Genomic DNA, 18,272 nt, shown 5'->3' with positions numbered 1-18,272 from the left:
AGGCTACGTACAAAGAGATCTCTTGAACACTGTTGGAAAACAACTTTAGGAACATCTTAGGAAATCAATCATCTTAGGAAAATAAATCAAGATGTATGTCCTGATAGGAGAGGATGGTTTCTAAATCTTCTACCTAACCAGTGATGAAATTCCTCACCAAGCTTGCCACTTGCATGCTTGCAATTGCCATTGTGCTTTTGTACTAGTCATCCACTTCCCTACTGACTGTGGTTTCCTTACCTCATCTAACTCACTGCTCAGTCACTTCTATTTCCTTGCACTAGACTTTGTCAGATGCTCCTGACTACAGCAGTTCCTCTCTACTGTATTGTATGTGTGCATAGGACTGATAAACACATTCAAAACAAACCCAAATTCACTACTGGTTTGAGCAACCAACTGTTGTTTCATTTTTCTTAACATTTTGATCTTTAGCCCAAACTGGAAGCAGTTGGCTGCTTTCAGCTGTGGGAGAAAACAAGGTACAGAAGGACTGCTAGAGCAGGAAGCCCAGGCTCCACTACCGACAAGTCTTTCTGGCAATGAGTCCAAAACTTTGAACTATTTTAAGAGGATTAGCACCACAAAAGAGGAAAGTGTGAAGGAACAATGTGATGCATCTTTTTTAGCCAACAGCAGAAATAGCTTCAGCATTCATCCTGACAAGATAAATGAACAATCAGCTTTTCTAAGGCTATCCAAGAGAACATTAAGATTGCAGCATAGCTGAGAGAAAATGTGACTACTTGAACATGTAATTTTTGCTGAAGATTACTTCATTCATTCCTCCCACTCAAAATGAGGACAAGATATACCTGATGATGATATGGTAAAATGCATGATTTTGTCTGCACAAATCATACCACTTGTGAAAGAGGAGTGAATTTAATGAACATGCTAAAGTGTGCCCAGACTTCAGGGCAGAAGGGATAGGTACAGATTAATCAAACCACTATGCCTGTTCAGAGAACTGGCAAATGGATGCTGTGGTGTCATACCTCACCTAAAATGGAATAACCACCACAGCATTATAGACTGAAGTCTGACCAAAGTGGGAATCTGGAGGTCCTGGTGGACTGTGGCAGGGACAGCATGGGCAGGGCCACTCCATGAGGATGAATAAGCTGAGGCTGACCACAGGACAGGAAGGGAAGTGCTCTCACCAGTCAGGGTGCAGTTCCATAGGATTTGGGTAGGGCTGGAGTGGTGACAGGTCTTCCAGAGAGTCCAAGACAAGGCAAGATAATGAGTCATGTCCAGAGTCCGACAGAAAGTGAAGCCAGAAACTGTAGAAGACAGTCAGAGTAAAGATCCATGCAGGAGAAAGGGTTGGAGACAAGGCTATGTATTACACAGGACCATGAAGAAAGGACAAATGATGAGCCACAATGCGAGGAGACCAGGCTTGGCACAGGCAAACCTACAGCACATGCTGAAGTCCCAGGTGAGGGTGTCAGAGCAGTAAAGGCCCAGCCATGCACTTTATTTCACCTGACAGGAACCAAGCTAAACATAAGTGAGCAGAACACCACAGTGGTGAGCAAGGCTACCTTTATAGAGACATATTAGGTTGTTTTTACAGGCACGCAGCCAATAGATCAAAAGAAGTACTAGTCCTCTTTACTCAGCACTTGTTACCTCATGTCTGGAAAACCACATTGCACTCTGGGGCCTGCACTATGAGAAAGAAGTTGACAGATTGCAGTGAGTACAGCTGAGGTCAGCCAAGCTGGTGTGGGGGTGGGAGCACGTGTCCTGTGAGGAAAGGCTGAGGAAACTGCATTCAGTTAGAAGGCTTGAAAGGAAACCCGGGAGTTTTCTTCCAGTACCTGAGATTATCAAGAAAATGCAGCAACACTCTCTAATGAGGTGCACAGCAGCAGGATGAGAAGTAATAGACACATGAAGACATTCTGATTTAAGGGGGAAAAAAGGTCACTATGACACCAGTCAAGCATTGACACAGTTGCCCAGAGAGCTGTGCACTCTCCATTCTTGGAGGTTTTCAAGACCCTGCTGGATAAAGCCCTAAGCAACTTGATCAGAAGGCTGAAGAAACGCAGACCTCTTGAGTCCTCCCAACCTGAAAAATACTATTCTATTTCTATTGCTTTCATGGCTCTTCAAGTGTGCTGCTAAACACATGAGGCCACAGAAGAATGGAGGACCTTTAAGCATGCTGAAAAAGTTGTTGAGGGATCTCATTTTCAATAGAAGGTACAAGTACAGAAATACTCAACTGAAGTAGTCCTTTACTGAACACAGAATTCTTTAAAATTGGGGTTTTTTTTCATACCTTTCCGGGATTTTTTTGACATTTTACCTCTTTGTATACAAACTTCTAAGTCTTCAGCTGTTTCTGTTCTTTAGAGTGAGACTCTTTGTACATTGTGTGGTTTGCCCAATAAACACAACTCCAGGACTTAAGTGTGTTGTCACACTCTCACTTCCTTTAAACTGCTCCATCTCTGACTGTTGTTCAATTTTCTATATATTGATCCCTCCTTTCAGTGCAGCCCTGCTGATTTCCCCACATTCTTCAGCTTTGAAGTTGAATGTTATTCTGAAATGCATGTTCTAGTTCTACCTCCTAGGTAAACCCCAAAATCAGTAATTTACATGGTTCTATTGCTACTTTTAAACTTGTCTAGTAATATGCCCTCTTCAACATTGAAAGCTGACATTTCTTAGGAGAAAAATACTTGCATTTTTCTTCGGAATAGGAAAGATGGATTTCTTACTGTAGTTCGTTCCCTTGATTGTCTTCCACCTTTGGCTATTACATTGTATCATCTGCATGGAAACATTGTCCATTGGCACTCAGGTTATGTGAACAATCTACAAGCATTCAACACTGCTATCAGCTGGCTGAGTTAGCTGATAAATTCCAAACCTTGCATAAATTCAGCACTTGAGGTCAGCTAATGCCTCCCCAAGGCTGCAAGAACTATAGCTGGAAACACCTGGCTCTGTTAAACGCAGAGTGGTTCGGTGGGTTCAGGGGAACACTGATGGTGCTCAGTGCTCTGAAGGGGATCTGGCCTGGGGCTACACACTCAACACTCCTTGGAAATTGCAGATCTTCCATTTTGGCTTCATCTGGAAGTATCAAAGCCCCAAGTCTGCTCCAGTGTGCAAACTGGAGTGGAAACCATCAGATTTGTTTAAAAGGCAAATTCTTTAACCAATGTGAAATGCCAGTGAAGCCATAATCTGAGAGTCCTTTTGCTCGCATGGGTGCACAACAGAGCTGTCTTCAGCAACATCTTTCAGAGTTGGCGCTGTCTTGTGGCTCACAACCAATAACATAGAAGGAGCTCCAGATGGGTTTATGTGGGAAAAAGTGCATTTTAGAAGAGTTTTAAACATTTTTGGAGTTTTTCTGTTGTTTTTGTTTTGGGGTTTTTTGTGGGTTTTTTTGGGGTTTTTTTTGTCTGCTGTAAACCAGTTCATTTGTACAGACACTGACCACGCTCTCTCCTCCGAACCACTTTCTAAGCTATATTTTATAGACTCAGCTTCTCATCCCACAATGCACAAGGGACTGCCAGCATCCAGCGACTGCGGCCGCCCGCGCTGGCACCTGAGCTCCTTGGGAAGCACAAGGAAGTGTGTGGAAGTCTCCAGGGAGGGTGCCAAGAGGATGGTGCCAGGCTATTTTCAGTGGCGTCCAGCGACAGAACGAGGAGCAATGGCCACACTTGAACACAACGGGTTCCATCTCAACATGAGGAAGAACTTTGCATGGAGGCTGGCAGAGCACTGGAACAGACTGCCCAGCGTGGTTGTGGAGCCTCCTTCTCTGGAGACATCCCAACCTGGACGCGTTACTGTGCAACCTGTTCTAAGTGACCCTGGCCTGGCAGGGGGGTTGGAGCGGATGATCTCCAGAGGCCCCTTCCACCGCTAGCAAACTGCGGGCCGGTCCAAGCGCAGCGACCCGGCAGCGGCGGGGAGCGGCCCCGCCCCGCGGTTCGTGAGGAGCCGCCGCGCGCAGCGGGCCGGGCCGGGCCCGCCCCGGAGGGGCTGAGGGGCGGGGCGGGGCCGGGCCGGGCGGGCGGAGGGAGGCGCGCGGGGCGGGCGCTGCCCCCGCCCGGCGCTCGCGGTGCTGCGGCGGCGCCGCCGCTTCCCTTCCGCGGCGGGGCCGGGCCGGGCCGGGATTGGCCGCGCGGCCGCCTCGCCCCAGAATGCAGCGCATGGCGCGTCATTGAAGAGAGACCATGATGGCGGCGGCGGCCGCGGCGGCGGGGGGCGCCCCCGAGGTGATCGCCCAGCTGGAGAACGCGGCCAAAGTGCTCATGGTGAGGCGGGCGGCGGCACCGGCACGCCCGGAGCGCCGCCTTGCCCCCGAAGGGGCGCCCGCGCCGGACCCCGCTCCCCTCCCCGCCTCCGTTCCCGCTGCCCTCGCCCCTCGAGCGTGGGGCTCGGGGCGCAGCCCGCCGGGGCGCACCGCCTCCGCCGCCCCGTCCCGCTCTCCTTTCGGCCGGGCTCCTTCGCTCCTTCCTGTCCCTCCGTCGCCCTCCGGCTCGTCCCTGTGGCCCCGCAGCCGGGGCCGGCCCTGCCGCGCACGCCGCGCCGCTCCTCCATGTGCCGCCCCGGGCAGGCTCTGCCGGCTGCCCGCGCCCCCCGCTGCCCGCCCCGTCGGCGGCGTGTCCGACCCTCCCGCACCGCCACCGTCCGCCACCCAGACCCTCGCCCAAGTTGCCAGTGAGCAACTCTCCTCCCTCTCTCCCGGGGCCGGGGCCCCGGGCTCCTCCCGCAGCGGCGGAGGAGCGGCGGGAGGTCGCGCCCGTCCCCAGCCCAGCGGGCAGCGAGGCACCCTGGGCAGCGTGGAAGCGGCCTCGGGAGTGGCGCTCGGTTCCAGAGTTTTCCTTTAAGCGGAGAAGCACCGAGGAGCCAGAGGCTCACGGTGCTGCCGCCTTGAAGCAAAGCCATTAATGGTGCTTCGCACTTGATCTATTTAATTATCATTAACTGCCCTTGCTGACTGTGTGTTATCTTGTTTTCATAATTGCGTGGAAAAGAAAGCCCATATGGCAAAGATTAGAAACGCGAGGTAGTTGGATACCGGTAGTGACCATTGGTGTTAAAACATCCTAGGTTTGCATCTTTGTGAAAGACTTATTTGGATGAAAAACTCTATGTTGGCTGGTACAGTTTGCAGGTCTTTGTTGCAGATCTTCTGTACGTGTCTAGCTGAAAGCCTTCCCCACAGAATTTATCTTACCAAAAAGTGATTCTGACAGAAATAAAGTTTTTAAGGTGTTGCTATTAATGGGATTAAAAAAAAAAAAAAAAACTCAAATAAAGAAAAAAAACCAAAAAAGCCCCAAAGAAATAGTAGCAAAGCTTTTCTGGTATCAATAATTAATCAATGGCCAGAGCCTGAACGATTGTGTTTTTAATGTCTTGCTGAAATAGCCTGACTGTAAAGTGAGAGGTGATCAGTTTTACTCATGGGTGTCCCATCAAAATATGCATGTTACTCCTTGTCAGGTCAAAGTCTGAAAAACACTTTACTGTCCTGTGTTTCCAAGCAGGAGAGTAAAGGTAAATAGCTTGGCAGCAAGCGCTAATTTTAGAAAAATACTTCACAAAGTATGCCACCAGTGATGGGTTTCAAGCTTTGAGCCGCTTTCGATTCGTGCATGCTATACAAAACATGTCTGTGTAGATTGTTAGATGTTCTGGTAAAGTCTGTGTATCTCTGGTTTTAAAATAACACAAATGCAATAATTACTAGGAGGGTTTGACTAAGGAAAACCAGTGGTGCTACTGTGTAACAGAACATGTGTGTGAAACGCAGCTGGTGGTTAAGTAGTTTTCAGTATCCAACCGGTAGCATATGCAGGAGCACTTCCAGAGTCTTGCATCTGGCTTGAACACTAAATGTAACTTGTGTGGGCATTGTTTCCCTAGCATAGTCCTGCTAGCACAGAGGGGTAAAAGCAACTTACTGTGGAGTGTAATTAAATAAAAACCTTAATACAGTGAAAAGGCACAGGCCTCTTATGGTAATGTTTGCTTCTGTTGAAGAATAGTTGCTGAACTTGCTGGTAAAAATACGTCTTGGGTCTGCGAGCACATGGATGGTGGGATCCTTGCTGAATTTCTACCTTCATCCCTGCAGCCTCTGACAGTATGAAACCTGACTTGTTGTGGTATTTAGCGTTTTCTTTTATTTCTTTTCCACAGCTGATTTTGGAAGTTTCATAGACAACACTAAACTGAGAAGAACTAGTTAGATGGCTCTTACCAAGGAAGCTGCATGAAACAGAGATATCCACTAAAGCTATGCATGAGGGTGAGGACCCAGAATCAGGCTTTAAGCAGGGTTGGCTGTGGAAGAGCTGTGAGAACTGTTTAAGGTTATTTCCCTGTGTTCCTTCTCAGAAATCATCGAGTTTTTGGAGGGATGCAGGAGAGGAGTGTAGCTCAGCAGGTGCTTCACAAAGGTGGACCTGAGACCCCAGAGACTGAAAGAGTTATGAGCTCTGCTCCTGTTTTGTCTCCCTAGCAAACTGTACAAAAAGAGGAGCCTAATTGTGTGCAGGACTGCACCTGGACAGTGATGATCTGAATTCCATTTTTCCAGAGGGCTGCACTGTTTGGTTAAAGGTCTGCTTGGGGATGAGGGCAGGAAGTTATCTCTGTGTGGAAGATGGGAGGGGTGAACTGATCAAGCAAACTGTTGGGATCGCTTGGAAAGGTGTTTATGTAAAAATATGAGGACTTGTGGGGTGAAGGGTGATGAACCCGGTGCTCGTGTGGGTGGTCATGAGTCAAGGTTGGCACCTTGCAGTGGAGCCATACCTGAAGCAATGGGAAATGGCAGAGCTGTGAATGGTCTGACAGTAGATGGCAGAAGGTTTTAACTGGGCAGGGAGCTGTGGAGAGATTCAGCAAGGTTTTCTTGTGACAGTCTGTCACAGCTGAGACAGTGGCAATTCTTGCAAAATACAGATGGCTAGGGATGCATCAAAGGTGTTTCAGCATTTCAAAACACTGAGCAGGCAGTGGTGGTGGTTTACTTGATACTTGTCTTGATTTCAAACTGAATTACTGAGCCTTGAGAAGAATAATGGCTTGCTAATAAAAAGACCTGAATGTGTTTAATTAACTTTCCTTGAGGATAAGCATGGATTACTGTGAGCTCTCTAAATCTTTGATAAGTATTTTCATAATTATTTTTTTTTCATTGCTCTGGGTTAGTTGAGTTTTCCTTTGAAAAATTACTTTTTAGGTATCAAAGTATGCCGAAGTCATGATCTCCTAAATTGCTGATCTTTATGGACTTTGCAAACCATAGCCTGCCATGTTTGAAAACTGGAAACATTCAGTCTTTTCTCTCACCAAGCTCTTCAACAGCTGCAGGGAAATGCTTTTCCTCTGTTACCAGTAATACCTTTCAACAGGTTCTAGGTAGCTCACATTCAAAAGTCTTAATTTGAGATAGGATTGGAATTTGTTATAAATGGAAGAATTGTTATGAAAGATGAAACTTATGTTGTCATTAGCTGCCAAAGATGACTCTGAAGGCTGGTGCTGTGACAACTTTCTTTAATGTGTGTAAAAGTATTTGCAGTATAAAAATTGGGTACCAAATTCCATTTTAGTAAAACTACATGGTGTTTACCTGAAGTAAGATCCCCATTAGTGCTTTGCTGTGAAGCTTTTCAGTGCCACAGGCTGGAATCTACCTTTGGCCTGTGTGACTTTGGCTTGGTAAAGACCAAACAGCAACAGTATGAATTAACTGAGTTAATTCACTCCTCCTCCATTTCCTACTGGCATGGTGTCCCCTGATCTCCTATCTATTATGTTCTGTTTTGCTCAGGTGGTAATTAATGCCAAGTATAATTAATACTAGTTAAGCACTGTTTTAATAGCTGTCTTCATGGATTGAAGAGGACACTGGTTGTATTATTAAGGAAAGAAATGTAAATTTTATCCCAGAAGTGAGAGGATGAAGTAGGAAACATTCCTGACACCTTCTAGTTATTGCTGAGAGTTTATTAAAGCAGGTTGAAATTTTTTGCATATGATATTCTCTGACACCTAAATGTGAATGCACAGGTTATTGCTTGTTCACCCCACCTCCCTCCAAAAAGAGGTTCTCTGTTCTTACCTGCAGCTCCTCTTTCTCCCTTTTGACCCTGTGCAGAAGGTATTAATATTGCTGAGATGACATAGGAATTAAACAAGGGAATGGATTTCTGTCAGGTTAGTAAGATGTATTGGCTATCTGTGCAGCCATTTAGGTTGCAGAGCTAGCAGAGGGGCACTGAAATTAGATTGTTGGACATGTACAGAGCCAGTCTGCCCCTGCTAGTGGTGAGCTGTCAGGTTGGCTCAAGTATATAATATACCTTCAGTGTAGAATTTACTTGCTAACTCAGACTCTCCTGATATTAGAAATGCTAGACTTCACTTAGAACTGCACACTGAAAAGAGGTTACAAGTTTCAGAAGGGAACATTCCAGCTGCAGAGAAGACAAGAAAAACATCACAGTAAGTGTGATTGGTAAAGGCAGGGGAGCAGACTGTGTAGGGAGGCCATGGGATCTCCCATCTTTGGAGATACTTAGTACTTGACTGAACAAGTCCTCGAACAACCTGATCTAACTTTGAAAGGAGTTCTTTTTTGGGCAGGGGATTGAACAAAGTAGGTCCAGAGGTACTTGTTAGGTTATTCTATATGGAGTGGCTCTTGGAAAGTTCAAAGAACATTTCAGCAATGGCTGTTGCAGAAGAATTCCATTCTTTAGAAGTTTGTAAATGTTCTGCTTTGACGGTGGTCTGTTTCAAAGGGTGGGTGTTGGGGGTGTGTGTGTGAGGAGATGTGGATTCTCACATCTCCACCTTCTCAGGGTACCACTTAGTTTATGATTTTTCCTGCTATTCTGAGGAACATTCCAGGCTGAAGTTGGGTAGTCTGACAGTAGTCCTACAAACTTCAGTTTCAGATGTTCAATAAGCTTACAGAGTAGGAGCGTAAGGGAGCACATTAGTATGACTGGATTGTTTATACAACCATGACAGTTTGTATGGTTGGTTCTTTTTGACCTACCTTTCTTGGAGACCAGGCTTGTTGTGTTAAGTGTATGAATTTGTCAGGAAATAAACCCCTTTTCTTTCTAGCTCATCCTCAGAGATCAGAGGGGCTGGCTGCAGTTTAATTTCTCAGTTATAGCCAGTTAGGCACTAAAGTCTGGTCCTGTTGAATAAGAACTTCCATGTTTGTGGAGTCGTGAATAGTCTTTTTTGTTGAATCAGCACATTATAGGTTATTGTTAGATTGCTGATAATTGCACTGGACCTACAAAGAATAAGTGCATAGCTCTGTGTACAGGTGTTCCCAGGTAAGCTCCAATGCAGTCAGAGATTCAAATCTTACCACAGCATTGTCCCTGCTTTGGGGAGAGGAGAAGAGCAAGCCCATTGACTTGTCTGTGGAGTGGGGTTGTATTCTTGTCCTTCCGTAATGGAGGATTTCACATATCAGTTTTACACTTCTTGAACAAATGGATGAATTACTGCAGTTAAAGATCACTGAGTGTCTGTTACTACCATCATAGATATGGGTGGGGGGACAACTGTTTTCTTATTTTCATACTGGTAGGTGTAGTTTTTAATATATAGACAAGGAGTTAATGAGGGTCTTTGGTACCTTCATTGAACCAAACTACCCTATCTTGTGGCTGAAAGAAAGACAGCACAGGCTGTGGTACTTCAGTGTGCTCCTCCACATGGCTGAGGCAGCAGTGGTGGCCGTCTGACCTTCGCCAGGTCTTTGCTCCCATCACTGTCTCCTCAGAGGAACTGATCTAAGCCAAGGCTTGTTGTGCACAGTGAAGGGGCAGGGAGGCTGAGGGCTGGCACAGAGACGTGGGTGCTCTTCTGCCCTTCACTGAGACAACATTGGGCTGTGGGGCCTCTGCTTCAGCCCAGGCACCTTTCAGTTGTTAAGCCTTGCTCAAACCCAGGTGCAAGGTGAGCAAGTGGCCTAGCTTGTGGTTTTGCTGAATCAGCCTCATCAGTTCTCCACCATCTGACATCTTGACATAACCAGCCAGTCTGTTCCCCACAAAAGCCAGGGCAATCCTTATTCCACAAGGAGGTTCCGTTCCTTGTTGCAATATGTCTTCATTGCGAGGCAATTTTTCAGACTGTGAAGCGTGGCTCATAGTAAGGGTGAAAGGGAGAGATGGACTAGCTCTGCTTTTGTTATGCCTGTTGGACAAATTAATCATTCCAGCGCTGAGATTTGTGAAAGTCCTCCAAGTTGTCACCCATAAAACAAGCATGATGTGTGCTGTATTATGGGTAGAATAGACAAAAATTCTCCTCAGATGAGGATTTTTCTGGTGGTAGTCTCTAACTGCTGATTTAGAGAGGTCTGAAAAGTAAGGATGATCCTTTCACTAGTGGACACTTTCCATTATTTGAATTAGCAATTTCAAAAACTTGAGATTTATAATTTTTTTCTCCCACAAATGTGTCCAGTTGTTTGTGGGCTGATTTTTTTTTTTTAATTTTTCTATATATTTGGTCCTTTTAAATATATATATATACATACACATATATATATTTACAGTACATACTTGTCTGAGTGTAATTTTACAAGTGTTTTTGGAAAAAACATGTAGTTCTTTGAGTGAAGCCTGCTGTTGGATAATTTAATTCATTCTTACATTATGAAATAACTGTAAAGTGTTCTGATTTTTCTTCTATAGTGTCCTTTGTGATTTTTATAATTCTTTATCATATTGCATCCTCCAGTCATCTCTTAGCTAAATGGAAGGATATTGTCTGTTTCCCATGTGGGATGTTGCCCCATACATCAGATCATCCCTCTGTAATTTTTTAACTTTATGGTGCTGTTTTTGAATGAACTGACCAGAATTCTGTGATGTAGGTACTTGAGGATTTTAGATGGTCCTATGTTTTTTATATTCTACTGTATTCCTTTCCTAATAGTACTTAACACTGTACTTTTCTTTATTGCTTCAGAGCAGCAAGGTGATGTTTTCAGAGAACCATACCCAAGCTGTCCAGATAATTTTTTGGAGCAGTACTGAGTAACTTAAGAGTCCATCATATACATTATTTATTCTTTTGCTTAAGAACTGGTATGGTTGATGCATTTTACAGGCACACAGTTGAGATTACAGCCTGGGACATGCATGTGAAACTGTAGTGAAACTCTTACCTGGGAGCTGAGAGCAAATGTGCATGGAGCTTATCTGTACTAAAGTGAAGAGTTGAGATTAGAGAAGTGAGAACTGATAGAGATTCTGATATCTTTGAAAAGTAAACATTGTGTTTGATGAAATTAAATCTAATGAAATGGGATTATGCATGCTTAGGGTTTATTTCCCCTGACTGCTTCGAAGAGGGAGTATTTATCTTTTTGAAAATCACTATGTTTCACACCCATTTGACGAGTCACCATTGCATCGGCATATTTCTATATTTTGTTCTGAGTAATCAATGTAAATACTGTATGCTTGCTTCTGCTGGGGAGCTTCATTAGCCCATAACTCCATCTGGATTATTCTTCTTCAGGCACTACCTACTGCTGTTTTCCCTTTTACCTGCTTCCTAAGAGTCTTATCGTTGTTATGCTAATCTATATTCATTAGTTAATTAACAGCTTTCCCTATGGAGAGGTGGAAGAAATCCTCTTGACTATTAAGTTGAGCTGATCCTGTCACAAGCAGATAAGTAAAATATTCCTTTTCAGCAGTTTCTGACAGTGTTTTGACGCTAAGAAGTCTGTCTGAATTAGGTGTACATAAGATCTCTGGAATTTTGATGCGTAGTTGGGTGTATGGGTGGCATAAACCCATATATGTGCTGGGAGATGTGGCATAGAAGGAAAGGTGTCAGATCTGAGCTGTAGGAGATGTTGGTCCTTTGGACTTTCAAGTCCAAAACATCTTTTTGAACAGGGAGTAGTTGTTAAGATGGGGATTTTAGGGAATGAAGGAAAACTGACAGGAGGACATACTTTAAATAGTCCCTCTTCTTCCTCTTTCCTGTCTCCCAAAAAGGAAAACTCCAGGCTTTCCTACTTCAGAGGCATGAGTTGCTGCTGTACAGTACTGTCTTTGGCTCTGCTAAAACACAGGATAATAGTACACCCACCTGAGTGGTTGCATAATGAACTAGATTGCGTAGTGAATTCAGGGAGAAAAGTATTTTAATTAAAGTAAATTTCACTATGTTGCATTAGAGACGATTCTACTACCTTGACTGAGATGAGAGCTTACCTGTGCTCCTGGAAGAAATTTGGTCAAATTATGTTGCTAAACCATTTAGGAAGTAGTGTATACAATTCTATTTCTTTTAAAATCAAGACTGATTTTTTTTTTTAGTAGAAAACATATTAAAGTTATTTAAGTTAATGTAGGAGCAAGTGAATAGTAGTTTTTGCCTTTGTTACTTTGTAAGTCAGATAAGTTGGTTTAGTGGTGCCTACCAAATTCAAAATTTACAGAACTACAGAAGTGAATATGAAGAAAGGCTACAGGTATATCACTATTTGTGTTAAAATTATGAATTACACTCTTTGTTGTCATTCAGGCCAGCTGTGTTATGTGCGGCTGGTGCAAAGTGCTAGAGGCACAGCTGTGGTAGTGTTGAAAATATGCCTTATGCCAGGGTCTCTTGAAGGCTTTGTATAATTAATCTGTGGCTGGGAAATCAGTGAAGTGCAGAAAGGTGTTTTGCCATGGAATTTTACAGTTTATGATGGCAGTCCCTGGGATTTCAAAAGTCTTGGCTAAAGTGGAGGACATCTGCAGTTGCAGGCTTGTAGGTGTGACATAGGCTATATTTTCACAGGAGCCTAAACCAGCCTAACACCAAATGGCAGAGAAAAAACATTACTTGTCTTTTTGCTGGATTGGTTATCTGCTAGGTTGGTGAGCTGGACTGGCTGTCAGAAGGACTTGCCAGTTGCTAAATGTGTGTCTAGGAGCGGAGAAAAATTAACATGGCTGGAAGGAGTGGAAGATCTCCAAGCACCACAGCAGTGGAGTTCTGGAGAGCCAACCCCTCTTCATTACTGTCAACTTAGACTAGGATCCTGTTGTAATGATGGAAAAGAATAATACCAGTGTCCTTTACAAATGTGTTTTGAAATCTGTTCATTTGAAAAGCTGCAGAAAAGCTATGTGGTCTCGCATTTGAGTGAGTGGTATGTTCCTCAACTTTGTATTTCAAGTTTTTTGGAGATGGGTAGTTTGATAGTCTTTAAGACACAAGGAAGCAATTGAGCCATGTTCTATCACTTTGTCAGGCTACTTTGGAAGGACCTTGAATTTGACTCTTTCACATCACAAGTAAATAGCCTGGCTGCATAGGTTGTTGCTTCAACAGTGTGTGGAGGGTAGGGGCAGTTTGCAGAATTAAAAAAATGTGTTGCAGCATCATTAACACAGTGTGAAAATCCAGTAGCTGTGTGCTCCGGAGGCTGGTGCGTTGATGTGTCCCACAGAGCATCTGTGGCTCTGGGACTTTAGCATTGGTTTGCATGAAGATCAGTGGTGCAATTGGATGACAACCAATACTCAGTTATACCCTCCTTTATTAATGTGAAACAGTGTTCCAACTATCATTAACTGTGGCATTAGTGATGGTGTGCAAGCAGTATCAAAGCTAATAAGCAGCCGAAACAATTGTACAAGCACAAACCACACTGGCTCATTGATGGGTGCAGCAGAACTGCCACCTGTGTCTTGTGGCAGCACAAGAGAAGTCATACCTCTGTGCCCTGCCTCTCTGGGGACAGGTGGAAGCTGGTGATATGGGGTTAAGTTTCATTCTCTCTGGCCCAGCATCCATCTACCTACCTGTCTGTCTATCTGTCATTTCTCTGCCTTGGGCAAGCAGCAAAGACTCTTCTCCTTGTGATTATTTTGTTTGGCTCTGCAAATAGGTGGTCTTCAAGGTTTTATGAACTTCCCCAAAACTGATATGCCACAGCTTGGTCTTGTATTGGTGGTCGTGGCATTTACATGGTCCCTTAAGTGAGTTGCTCCCTCATCTTGCCATGACTTCACACAGTTGCTGTTGGTGCTGGCAGACCCTGCCTGCTTGCTCTGGGTTTCACCTTACAGCTCACTTGGTTTCCTCTTATGTTACACCTGTCACCCAAAAGCCACATTTTACACATTTGTCACTGGTAGATTTCATGAGGATGTCTCCACAGCATCTCCGTGTATATGTGTATACAGGAACTGGAGATCCCCAAATGGGAGCCTTTATCTCTGTTGCACAGGGACTGCAGCCCTGGGCAGGGAAAGGAATGTGTTCCCCCTGTGCAGCTAGCTGCTGGTTTGATACTAGGTGTCTTAAAGCTGGATTGTGTGTTGTTGAAGCAGTGGCTGAAAAGTATTACAATAACCTTCACTGATCTTAAGTGCTAAGAGAATTTTTTCTACATCATCTTTTTGTTTTGGTTTTTGTTTAGTTTTTAATCAAGGTCTTAATTGTTCACATTTAGTTTAGCTTTTTCATCTCTTGGGCCACCGGCTTCTATTGTTTATTGTGCTAATAATGTTGCTGCTATTTGACTTCTCTTTCAACCACAGTCTTGGTAGCTTCCCAGATGGCTACCTCTTGCATTGTTATTGAGGAAATGTGCAAAAAAGCTTTCAAAACAGGCACGCTCCTCTCTGGTGATGAGAGTATGAATAGTGCTTTCCTCACCTGTCAACAACAGCCACCAAAGCCCAAGCACAAAAACAAATGTGCTTCTTCCTGAGAGAATTAGGGAGGGTCCCTTTATTTTGTGAGGTTGTTTTAAGTGGGATTAGGAACAGATGTTGGGTAGCTTCAGGATAATGAATTGTTTAGTGGGGAATATATAAATATAAAATTCTAATATCAAGAGAAATGACAATATTGTTTCTGGAGCTAGTCTCCTGTTCATTTTACAGTAATATTCCCTCTAATAGTGCTGAGAATAAAATATATGATTATGACCACATTTCTTCATGATCATTTTTCAGTGGAGCCTGAATATGTGGAGCCCTGTGACTGTTCAGAACTTGAGACTTGGCCAATTTGTGCAGGTTTCTTAGACTGAACTCAGGCACTCACTTTAAGGAAGTCCTAAAAATTGCATCTTCTAAATGAAATCCCAAAACGCTTATGTATGGAATTTAAAAAAACCAAAAAACCCAACTTTTTCATAAAAAACTCATGTTTAGAAGACGTTTTCTCAAAGTATGTGTAGTGTGTCTGCTGTCCTGTATATGAGAGAATGAATGCAGACACGTGTAACTTCTTCAGTATCATGCTTCAGGCTGTATTTGCAGGAGCAGGACAAAGTGGTGGAACCAGGTTAAAGTAGAAGATATCTTACTGTCTCAAGCATGTTCAATTCTAGATGGATTTTGCTGTTTCCCAGTATGGACAAACTGGGGCAGAACCTTTTTCGAGGTGTGTTCAGTGAAAGTTCATATTTTTTCCTGAGTTTGAGTGAAATATGTTATTCTCTTCACAAAATTAATTTCAATTTCACAATTTCTCTTGGCTTTCTTATCTTCCACCTAATGCAGGTTATGAACTTCCTCCTCTGGCCTCTATGCCGCTCCTTTCTTTTTTTGGCTAAACCTTGATTTCTTGTCTGTACCTTGTAGCTTACCTGTTTTCTTACATCATTCAGATATTGTACTTCGTGTGTGTTTGACTTATGACTAAGTTTTCATTTATGCCCTAACAGTTAATAGCCACTGATAAAGGTTTTAGACCATGCCATTTTGGAAGTGCAGTAAACCAGAGGAGTTTTCCACATCAAATTTAGATAAACTTTAAAAACTTCCTTATCTTGCTTTTAATCGACTCTTCCTAAATAACTGTGATAGGACAAAATGATTTTGACATTTTAACAAGATTGATGGTGGAGGAAGTGCTAAGCTCTGAATTTTGGCAGGGGAACTGACTGCCCTGTGTGCCTGCCTTTCTTCGTTAACTTGATTGGAGGAAATGCCTTTTTGATAGGAGTCAAAGCCTAAAATGCTCAGAAATCAAAATTTATCACTATCTCAGTTTAAATATTTCATGTAGTGATGGCTTTTGACTTGTGTTTTGGGATCAGAGCTGCATGGGGGTTACCGACCCCTGTGATATCTTGCTCCACTGCACACACTTACTGTAAAAAGCTACATGCAAGTAAAAGTAATGCTAACCTTACAGTGATGGGTTATAGCTGTTCTTTCATCAAGTATAATTTGAAATTGGAAAATAGGAAAAAGTTAGTAGAGGACACTTCTTCCTGCACAATACAAAAGTTTCTTTTGCAGCAGGAGAGCAGATACTGACTGTATTTGATACATAGTGAACCTGATAAATGAGTCATATATTATGTACATCTCAAGTTATGAACTTTTGAAAATAAGTATTGCCATTACCAGCATTATGATCTCCTGTCTAGTAGAAGAGGGATCACAATGGTTCTTTCTTTACTTCAAACTTTGTATTGAAATTCAGTCACTATCCTGGCACATTTTTAAGTGGTGTCTGTGTGGTCTTACCGGCAGAGAAATGAGCAATACAGAGGTGAGCTACTTGAATCTTTTGATCGAGTTGCAATCAGGATTTCAGAGGCTGTGGACAGGCTGGGATCCTGTCTCTGGAGAACCAGGACCTGTCATGGGGATGCTGCAATGAGGTTTGTGGTGTGTTGATGCTGAGACTCCACCTATTACCCGTGTATCTTCCATGCCTCCTTGTGGGGAAAGAGAGAAGCAGCTGGAGTTGGTGGGAGCTAAGGGAGAAGTGTGGTTCATTTCCACCTACTTTTCTCTTTTTTACTTCAGGGTGAGGAGGCCAAGTTCACTCCAGGAGATGGTCAGAGGATTATGTTGCCAAATTGCCTATCGGTCAGAATTTAAGGCCAACCACCACCAGCCCTGTGATACCTGAGGAGTAGCTAGAATGCATGGGAGTTATTTTCTGCTAAATCTCCCATCTCTTAATAGGAAGATTTTGCCTTTAAACAGTGAAAAGAAACAGGAGAACAGGACTTGAGGTTGGTGTGAGTGCAGTTGTTGTAAAGGCACTTTGACTTTTTGTATCCTTTAGTAACATATTTTAGGGTTCCTGTGCTGTTACAGTAGTGATGTGCCATTTTTGCTAAAGTCAAGGTGGGTTGATTTTATTTGCTAACATTAAATGTTTTGAAAATGTTTGGATTTGGAACAATGAGGTTTTCTCTAACTGTTCTGTGTACAGTGTTTTTCTTACCTTTGTCATTTTCTCACATACTTTGTCTTGATTGAGGTTTCTGTGGCATGCATGGATTTACTTCTTGTTGCTTTGTTGGATCTTACTGACTTCAAGGGACCATATGGGTTTTCCCATTGCTGTCAGTCAGATGTTTTAGAAAAGTTATTTTGCCAAACAGAACTGCAGGTCAGACCTCATTTGTGCTTTGAAATGTTAAAGCAGTGAATGTAGAGATTAGAAAATAAATAGCATTTAATTTAAGGGTCTGAACTGTAGCCTCACATCAGCATTCATCTTCTCACTGTCCACAGCCAGGCTACTATAGGCTAAATATCCATTATGGGATATTTCTCAGATTTAGCTGTGTTGTGCACATAAATGAAGGGTAATTTCAGTGGCGAGCCTGTAATAGTCTATATTTGTGGATGAAATTGTTAGCAGAGAAGCAAAATCTCAGTTGTGTTTGTTGCTTGCCTTGGAGAGAAGGATTATCTCAGAAAACGTTTTGTTATCGATGGTAATGATTTACTTTGGCTCTTTAGTCAATTAATGTATATATATAGTATATTATACAAGAACATTACTAAACTGAGAATAGCTCTAATTACAAACTACAGTTTGTCTCATGTTTTACTTGCAAAAGAGGTAATAACATATTTCAGCTTTGAAATACACAGCAAAAGTTGATAAGAAAAAAGTAGTCTTTTTTCCCTATTGTTAAGTTTCTGTATGAAGGCAAGATGCGAGTAGGTGTGTAGGAGGCAATTCCTCCAGCAGTCACACATTTGTTCCAAATATATTCTGAAAAATACTGGGCACTCTGGGGGTTTAAGTAATTCAAGTAATAATTACTTTTAGAGAAGATTTTTATTTTTTAAATCAAAGGAAGTTTTTGTTCAGAAAGTCTTACATCTCCACCATGTTGTCTCTAGTGCAGGTCTGGTTGGAAGTTATTTATTGCTTCTTTCTTACCAATCTTCACAAATAATCTTGAATATCTTTTAAATTGGAGGATGAGTTATTGCTGTAAT

The 18,272-nt window shown here is 43.1% G+C and overlaps 1 protein-coding gene across 1 annotated transcript in view; it reads left to right on the top strand.

Moving 5' to 3' along the window:
• Positions 1-4,075: 4,075 nt before the first annotated feature.
• Positions 4,076-18,272, top strand: part of XPO4 (exportin 4) — an 82,184-nt gene continuing 67,987 nt past the window's right edge. Inside the window, exon 1 of the mRNA XM_033051949.2 lies at positions 4,076-4,301. Coding sequence (XP_032907840.1) covers positions 4,221-4,301 — 81 coding nt within the window. The 5' untranslated portion in view covers positions 4,076-4,220. The remainder of the gene's footprint in view (positions 4,302-18,272) is intronic.

Source organism: Catharus ustulatus, chromosome 2 (assembly GCF_009819885.2).
Source record: "Catharus ustulatus isolate bCatUst1 chromosome 2, bCatUst1.pri.v2, whole genome shotgun sequence".
Lineage (NCBI taxonomy): Eukaryota > Metazoa > Chordata > Aves > Passeriformes > Turdidae > Catharus > Catharus ustulatus.
The sequence above is the reverse complement of the archived record's forward strand: the minus strand, read 5'-3'. Positions and strand labels throughout refer to the sequence as shown.